Raw genomic sequence first — 9,792 nt, forward strand, 5'->3', positions numbered from 1 at the left:
GGCAGGCAGTATGCAATAAGAAAATGAGTACTAGACTCTGGGAATTAGAAAATGGGTTCTAGCTCTGTCCCTTTATGCCCTTTATGTGCCCTGTAACAACAATCATCTTTGATATCTGCCACTTCCCCAATATAATTAATCACTCTGTTTTCTAGTCTTTTGTAACGTCATCTACATATATTCTTATTCTTCTTTTCCCACTGCTACCATGTTGTATTCTCATTGGTGAAAACACAAGCCTTCTTAACTGGTTTCTCTATAATCTCTCCTTCAATTCATCAGGCACAAACTTTGATCATGGCCCTTTGCCCAGAAATCTTCACTGGCTCTCCCATTGTTGACAGAATTGATTCAGAATTCCTTTCATCTGCATGCAAAATAGTCTGGCTCATATTTAGCTCCTGAATTATTTTTTATGCACAGATCCTATACTCAAGTGAAAAAATTATTTCATGTGCTGCAAGCATACCTTGTGTTTTACCGCCATTGTACCTTTCTTCAAGCTGTCAGAAGTGCTCTCTACCACCGCCTTTGCTTATCAGAATCCTACCCATCATTCAAGGTGTAATCATCTCCTTTCAGGATTTCTTAATTGCTCCAGCCAGAAATGATCACTTTTCCTCAACCCTACAATTCTCATCTCTACATTGCCATGCATATTATTTTATGTTAGGATAATTTACATATATTGGCCTCTCCTGAGTTAAATTGTTATAATGAAATTCAGCAACAAAGCTATTATGACAAAATTAAGCATTCACTGTGGGTGGAACTCTGAACTCGATTTTGAGCAGCAATAAAGTTAAATATTGCTTATTCTTTCCCCTCATAAAACCTGTAGGTTGAGATGATTTTGTTTCTCTGAGCTTCAATTTCTTTATCTGCAAAATGTGAGGGTTGGACTTGGCCTCTGAGACTGTCTCAATCAGCTAACGTTCATTAAGTTTCTGCTATGTGCCAGCCAGTGTGCTAAGTGCAAAGGATACAAAGAAGGAGGGAGAGAGATCCCAGTCTCTGTTCTCAAGGAACTCACAGGGAGACAATATTCAAATAGCTATGTACAAATAACATAGATAATTAGAGAATTTGGAGATAGATTGAGTGGAGAAGGGGCATGGAAATTATTATAGTAGACTGAAAAGGATTTGCAGAATGTGCTGCTTTAGCTGAGACTTCAGGGTAGTTAGGAAGTGCAGATGAGGAAAAAAAGTGCTCCAGGCATGGAGAAACAGGTCTGGGTAAAAATGCTAGTGTCACAAGAGAGAGTCTAGTATATTCGGGGAAAGTAAGATATACTTGAACTTGCCCCCTATCCACAGTTCTGAAATATTGTTTATTTTTTTGTCCCCTAATTTGTTTATAATATTATCCTTGATGTTGTTTTATAGGCTAAAATTATCTTCATCCTTCATGCCCACATGAGCATAGCAAATTGAGGTAACCTGGAATTTCATAAGTTATTTTTTTAGATTCACAGTGAAACCAACTCAGCCAACTCTTTATTATCTTCTCAAGAAACGTTGAACTTCCTTTAGCTGAATTTTCTTTGCCTTCTGTTATCATTTATAATGTCAGTGTTAATGGAGTACAAGGTCATAGCAGCATATGAATTTCTTTTTAATAGTCACAGTTTGTTTTTGTTTTTGTCACTTCATACTTAGCACTTAACAGTACCTGACCCAGAGTAAGCATTTGGTAAATGCTTAGTAAATTGAATCCTATACACTGCTTTTATCTTGATCTTCCTATTATATGAATTTAGTAACTGTTCATTGTTACTAAACCTTCACTATTTGTCCATTGCTTACCAAATAAAAATTCTTCAGTCTAATATTAGAGACCATCCACATTTACCATGACCCTACCTTTCCAATTTTATCCTACAGATCTCTTTCACATAGACTCTACTCTCAAATCAGACTAACTTATTTGTCCCTCCTTCCACAGGTACACATTGTTTTTTTAATCTCCACATCTTTGTTCATGCTAACTCTACCTATTAACATTTTTCAGTGTCAAGTATCACCTCTGGAAGTGATTGTTTATTCATATGTGATTCATATTATTCTTAGATATTAGTTTATATTACATTTTTCAGTATCCCATAGAAACTAACTTAAAAGGAGTTTCTGATTTGCATCGGTAGGAATTTCCTTCTACCCTAAGGAGTTCCCTACATAAAAGTCTGGACCAAAATAAACACTTTTTCTCTCCTTACTACATTATAAGCCTCTTGAGTGGAATATTCTTTTTCTTACCTGGCAGATTTATGTTTTTACATTACATGTAGTAGACATTTCATAAATGATTGTTCAATCAGTGAATAAATAATGTAAATAGAAGCAGTTTCCATTTTTTACTACTTTAAATATTGCTTATTCAACTCTAATAAGTTTAATAAAGGTACTCTTAAATGTATAAAAAGTTTTATTCCTAGAAAAGGTAATATGATTTAAAGTGATTTAACTTGATTGATTTTTCTCATAGACTATGATAGGAATTTAAGGTCCTGATCAAGATCTTGGTGCTCAACCAATAAATGATCATTGATCAATCATAAAGGATATACTTTATATGTCATACATATAAAGTTTGCAAAGATTACACATTTTTAAAATAGACCTTTATTGTCTGTTTTGCACAGAGCACTGTGCTAGATACTGCAGAAAATAAAAAAATAAAAAAAAGTTTAGATAACATAGGACCTTCACTCTTAAAGAACTTACAATCTAATTTGAAAATGGGATGTCAGTACTAATAGACAAAATCTGCAATATTACATAGTATGTGCTCTGGAGAGTTACAAAACAAAGTGCTTTGTGATGTCTTAAGGGAGAGAGGTTACTACTAGCCAGGGGGGATCAAAGAAGCTTTCTTGAAGAAGGCAGTCTTTGAGTTGGACTTTAAAGGATGGATAGGAATTCAACAAATGAAGAAAGAAAGGGAGAACATGTTTTTTCTCCAGGCAGAAAGAACAGCCTGAACAAAGGCATGGTGACTGAAAAGCACAGTATGTTTTCAGAATGGCAGAGTTGCCCAGCTTTATTGGAGAGTAATAATATGAAGGAAGGTTGGAAAGATGAAGGTGTTAGATTATGATACCAAGTAGAGAATTTCAAATTTTTCTTTACTCAATAGTCAGTGGGGAACCACTGAAAATCTTTTAGTCCAAGAGTAGTATAATTGGATCTCTGCAAAAAGATTTTTCTCACAGCATTATGAGAGGGAGCAGAAAAGATGGAAAGACCTGAAAAAGAGGATATTGTATTCTAGATAAAGAGTAGAGAGTCAGTTTTAGGATAGTTACAAAAAAAAATAAAAGGAAAGAGAAGGTTTTGTTTATATTGTCAAGGGTAGGATCTGGTAACTGATTGGATATGGGAGGTGAGGGGGGTAATGAGGTGGAATATCACAAAGTTTTGAATGTGGGAGACCAGAAAAAATAGTGTTACAGACAGAAATAGAAAACTAAAGTCAGATTTAATGGGAAACATAATGGGCTTGTTTTTAAGACATGTTGAATTTTAGATGCCAATTAATATCAAGATGGAGTTGTCATGTAAACAGTTGGAGATAAAAGATCTGATACTCATTAGAATGGTCAACATAGAGCCATGTAATCTACATAGAAATGCCATATAAGTAGTTTAAATGGGGTAATGTGGTTACTAATTATATACACTTTATTTATGTCATTCCTTAGAGAGTGACTGTGGTTGAGGAAATAGCGGAAATTATTGGGACCAGAGCAAGCATTCAGAGACTGGAAAATGTCTGTGTAGATTTTTGAGAAGCTTCTTGAGTTCTGGATTAGGTGATAGGATCCCATGTATTAGGACATAGAAATAGACTTTATGCTGCCTGTTATAAATAGTAAAAGTGATATTATGATCACTATTGATGGAGAACTGTAATTAATTAGCTGTTATGAAGTTTTCCCTGACTTTGATTTGCTTTAGCCATTTTTCTAACAAACTATATGACAAATCATATTAGAGTCAGAGTTTAGCTCAGATTTATTCCATCTAAAGAGAGTGCCTCATTGGATTATGACAATTATAGTATTTAGACTATTAAAAATGCTTCTGAGTCTTTGTGTATCATTAAAGACATAGATCCAAAAGAGTTCCTAGAAATATAATAAACTGTTCAAACAGACATTTACTGTCAGATGGTCTTATTTAAAACAATTTGAAAATTGTTTATATTAGCTAGTGTTTTCAGATCAAAATGTTACTTGAGGAAATCTGTGGTCCTTAAAATTAAAATGAACCTTTGGTTTAAACTTTGAGTGTTTCTCTACAAAAGAAAATAAAATAATTCTCCTTGATCTTTCCTATTTCGAAGTTTGGTGGGGGTAGAGTAACTTAAACCTTTTATTATTCCAGAATTCTAATTTTTCTGCTTTTTCCCAACACATATACCTTAGCCTCATTGTTAGTGGCTTAGTAGTGATTGGCATAGCAACAGAGGGCAGAAATGATAGTTAACATTTCCTATTTCCTGACTTCTTCCTTGCCCTTTCACCTTTGACTTCTGCTTCTTTCTCTGCTACCACCAAAGTCTTAACTGAGCCATAGGAGGACAGTATTCTGATTAAAGTAATCTTCATTAAGAAATGAATAAGAATGAACATACGATTCAGTGTATTTTAAAAGTGAACTTAATGGTTATTGATAGAAAAATGTTAATTCATGGCATGTTACCTTAATTAGCTCTTAGATTAGAAATTGAAATTGATTTAGATTATGTAAAGAATTGGAAAATGCACAGTTCCCAAACAAAAATGTTTGGCATTTATTAATCTTCTTTGGAAGAATTGAATAAAATATTTTTAGGAGTATTAATCATTCTTTTTATGTCATTTGTTATGTACAGGTCCAAAAATTTACAGTTTTAATTCAGCAACTGATTTTGGTACGCCTTCAAATCTGGATAAATCTATCTTGAAAGTGAGTAGCAAATTTTCAATATTTCATATAAAATATTGGAATCATTTTAATAATTTTCCCTTTCAAAACTCTTTAGTGAAATATAGTAATGTATTAATTCTTCATGTTCTTTAAACTTTCTACTCAATCCTGTACTAATTGCTGATTGTGATATTAAGGTGACATTAGATTTTCAAAAACCAACATAGCACTCTAGTGAATTCTGCAAAGGTGGAAAGTTTTCAAGTACTGGTCCAACTTCTAATCTCCAGCCCTTTAACTACTAAGTTGCTGAAATGTTTTTGTCTGCAGCGCTTTATGAAACCATTTATTACATATTAAAGGAGTTATCTGTACTAAGGAGATACTCCCAGGAGGAAAACATTCTTGAATCCTTGAAGAGAGTATTTTCATATCTTTTATATATATATGACAGGACATTCCTTTCATAGCTTCCTCTTTAAGTCTTTCCTAGGGATCCTCAGAGATTCTATAGATCAATGATGACCTTAATAGGATTTCAACCTATGATTACGAACCAATGCCCTATAGCAATCTGAATTGTCTTAAGGCAGTAAAGGAGGGAAAAAACAAAAAATTTATCTGACTTCAATTATGTCTTTGACAAATAAAGTAAATTTATTAATACCTTAGTCCAGGCAGTGAATTTCAGTTTACTCATTTATAAAATTGTAATAATATATCACCCTGCATAGTAAGATTGTTATGAGAATTAAATGAAATAATATTTGAAATGTGAGGCAAGTGGAACACCTACAAAATATTATAGAGACATAAGGAATCAAGAACTCCAGTAGAAAAGCAGCACAATAATAATTCATTGCCTATAACAAATTAAGGGGGGAACTAATGGCAAGCAGTAGACTAAAATGAATACCAGCTGCTTTCCTTTTCATCAGTTTTCATGGTGCTTCATTGTTTTAAAATGCTTTTCTCATGGCAGAATGGCAGGGGTGGCTAATGCAAGTATTGTCATCCCTCTGTAACATCCCCCTGTGAAAAAACTGAAACTTAAAAAAGAACAGAGTCTGATAAATGGCAGGGCTGATGCAGACTCCTGTTTTCCACTTCTAGCCCAGTCACCATTAACTGCCCTAGTCACCGTCTTACTTCTACTGCTTTGTGTTCAGGGGAATCTTAGAAAAAAATTGAACACATTTGTTCTTCCAGACTTGTAATATGGGAAATAATAGGTCATGGAAGGAGATGAGAGCAACTTGACAAATGTGAATGGGATAAGGGAAGATTTTGGAAACAAATGATTTTAGATTTTTTACATTTTATTAAAATAATTGACTGTGGCCTGATTTGTTTTTTTTAAATTTCTGCTTCATTTATTTCAAGGCATGTGCCCGGGCTAATATTTATGCCTTAAAGCCCTAAAAGGTGCCTTTTTTTGTTTGTTTGTTTTGTTTTTTGTTTTTTGTTAGGATAAAAGGATTTTTTTTCCCCACGTTTTAGAGATCATGTTGCCTTTGTTGTATCATATGATTCTACCCTCTTTCTATAAGAGATTACTATTCTATTAAGAATGCTGTCACATACATAGTTAATTACATTAGTAGCTGTATTTTGGTTTTTATGTATAAATCTGAATTTTATGGTAAAAGAAACTCTACTGTGCAACCTGAATTAATTTCATTTTATTTTCCATATACCCATTTCTGTGACAGGTGGTAATTAACAGTAAACTGGAGCAGAGAATTATTGGAGTAATCAATGAACATAAAAAGCAAAATAATGATAAGGGAATGATTTCTGGGAGACTCACTGCCAAAAAATTACAGGTATCTATAAAATTTTGGTGTTATTCTTTGTATAGATTGTTGTGGTAGTTGTTTGTTTTAACTTTTAATCTTCTATCCTAATTTATGTGGTTCATGAAGTCTTCATAGTAAAACTATAAAAGTGATTTAAAGCCTTTGTAAAATTAGTGATAACAGTTTTTTTTTAAAGAGAGAAATCTATCTACATATGAGAACAGAATGACATTTCTAGTCTCCATTAGTATTTCATAATCATATTCAGCAGAGACACCAATTGATACTATGTACACAAAGGTATATATGTCCCTTGACTTTTTTTCCCATGAACTTACATTCTAATTCATGAGGGAGAGACATATCCAGAAATAATTACTTTAAGTGTGGGGCTGTTTGGAAATTCACCAAAATCCCTATCATCAGTCAAAATGAGCTCTATATTAGGGATTGTGCTAAACTCTGAAGTTACAAAGAAAGGCAACCAAAAAAAAAAAAAAAAAGCCCTTCCATATTCTCAAGGGTCTCTCAGCCTTGAAAGATAATAGCCAAATAATTAGATACAGACAAGATGCATAGAGGGTAAGTTAGAGGTAATAAAGGGAAGGCTTCAGGCATTAAAGGGATTGGGGAAAGGCGGCTTATATAAGACACAGATTTTTAACTGGGACTTGAAGAAAGCCTAGAGGCAGAGACATAGAAAGAAACTATTCCAGGCTGAGGGACAGCTAGTAAAAATGGCTTGTTCCAGAAGACAAAGTATCTCATGTAAGGAATGGCAAAGAGGCCATTGTCACAGGGATCATAAGGGATCACAAGTTCATCAGGGATCTAGGGCAAGAACTAGATAGCAAAGATGTGAAAAAATTAGAAAGACAGGAAGAGACAAAGTTATGAAAGACTTTGAACATGAATCCTGAAGGTACAGTGATATGATCAGACTTAAACTTTAGGAAAATCAGTTTGATAATTGAGTGGAGGATAAAGTGGAGATGGGAAATATTTGAAGCAGGAAGACCAACCAGTAGACATTTGTATTTGTCCAGGCATGAGGTGATAAGGACTTTACCAGTGAAGTACTAGTGTTAGAAAAGAGAAGGGGGTATATGTAAAAAACGTTATGGACATTGAATTGACAGGATTAAGGAAAGGTTTGTGAGAATAAGGAATCAAGTATAATATATCTAGGTTGCAAGCCTGAGTGACTGAGAGAATGATGGTACCATTGATTGTAATAGGGAAGTTTAAAAGGGAGGGAGGGAGAAATTCAGTAGAGAAAAGATAATTTCCATTTTTGACAAGTTGAATTTAATATATCTATGTGACAGAAGTCCTAGTAGGCACTTGAAGAGGGAATATTGGAAGTTAGAGTTAGGGCTAAATAAGTAAGATCAATAAATCATCAGCATAGAGATAATAATTGATCTGTGGGAGGTGATAGAATTAGCAAGAAAAGTAGCATATAGGGAGATGAGAAGCGAACCTTGTAGGAGAACCAAGAGGTAGTGTCATGCAAACAGAGTGTAGTATATCAGAGAGAAGAAGGTGATCAGCAATGTCAAAAAGGCTACAGAAAGGTCATAAAAGATAAAGACTGAGAAAAGGCCATTAGAATTGGCTAAAAGAATTTAGAATGGGGGCAGCTAGGTGGCACAGTGATAAAGCACCAGCCTGAAGTCAGGAGGACCTGAGTTGAAATCTGGTCTCACACACTTAACACTTTCTAGACTTTCTAGCTGAGTGACTCTCTAGGTAAGTCACTTAACCCTAATTTCCTCAACAACAACAACAAAAAGAATATAGGGTGGTGGTTCTAAAAAGGAACCTACATGTAAAACTTGGGACTCTGAACACTAGCTTGGTCCAGAACAATACTGATTGTCACAAACATTTTTTTTTTAAATCTTCTGACATGCAAATCAAATAAAAAACAAAAATGAAGAGGAAATTAATATTCTTTTCTCAAATCTGAATTTTTCTTCATTTTTTTCCCCTTTGTAGGATTTATACATGGCTCTACAAGCATTTTCATTTAAAACAAAGGACATTGAAGAAGCCATGACAAATACTGTTTTATATGGAGGTGATCTTCATTCTGCTTTGGATTGGCTTTGTTTAAATCTTCCAGATGGTAAGTAAAATGGTTTTTAAGCATTTTCTGCTTATTACATGAAATGTAATACTTTTTATTGGTATTTGACTGCTTGTGGTCTTAATTTTTTTATGAGCAGAAATTCTCCTATTTTTCTCTTTTCATTTAAATATCAATGTAATAATGAACTAAATTACTTATATATGCTTTAATAAAATATCTTTTGGTAATTTTTTAAAAAATTCTTTAATAAAATATGATTATTCTCATTGTATTTCTAAAATATTGTTGCAGTCTTGCAACATTTTAAAAATAAAGAAAAGATTAAATTTGAGATGCAAAGAAATAAAATATTTTACTTATCTAAAGAAATTGACAGTTCTAATATCTGATAGCATCCTTTTTCTTAAACTGATAGAGGCATCTACTGAATGACCTATAAATAGGTTGGACAACTAATATGCAGAACAATCTTATTACCAGTAGATGTCAGTATTTGCTACATTTTGACAATACTGTAATTTAGAAATACATTTTGTCTGTAATTTTCTTTCTTGTTATTTTAATAGTATTTTATTTTTCCAAATATATGCAAAGATCATTTTCATCATTCACCTTTGCAAAACTGTTACAAATCTTTCTTCCTCTCCTTTTCCACCTTCCCTCGCCAAGACAGCAAGCAATCCAATAAAAGTTAAACACATACAGTTCTTCTGAACATTCCCATATTTGTCATGTTGTGGGAAAAAAAAAAAAAAAAAATCAGATCAAGAGGGAAAAAACACAAGGAAGAAAAAAAAAAAGGTGAAAATATTATGCTTATATCTGTATTCAGTCTCCATAGTTTTCTCTTTGGAAGTGGATGGTACTTTTTATTGCAAGTATATTAGAATTGCCTTGAATCACCTCCTTGTTGAAGAGTCAAGTCCATCATAGATGTTCATCACATAATTTTGTTACTGTCTGTGAACAATGTTATCTTGGTTCT

At 33.3% G+C, this 9,792-nt stretch overlaps 1 protein-coding gene across 1 annotated transcript in view; it reads left to right on the plus strand.

Moving 5' to 3' along the window:
* The window catches only part of DHX29 (DExH-box helicase 29), a 74,248-nt gene that overhangs the window by 8,282 nt on the left and 56,174 nt on the right, over window positions 1-9,792 (plus strand). Inside the window, exons 2-4 of the mRNA XM_074282501.1 lie at window positions 4,879-4,952; window positions 6,626-6,739; window positions 8,714-8,843. Coding sequence (XP_074138602.1) covers window positions 4,879-4,952; window positions 6,626-6,739; window positions 8,714-8,843 — 318 coding nt within the window. The remainder of the gene's footprint in view (window positions 1-4,878; window positions 4,953-6,625; window positions 6,740-8,713; window positions 8,844-9,792) is intronic.

Source organism: Sminthopsis crassicaudata, chromosome 1 (assembly GCF_048593235.1).
Source record: "Sminthopsis crassicaudata isolate SCR6 chromosome 1, ASM4859323v1, whole genome shotgun sequence".
NCBI classification, from domain to species: Eukaryota; Metazoa; Chordata; class Mammalia; order Dasyuromorphia; family Dasyuridae; genus Sminthopsis; species Sminthopsis crassicaudata.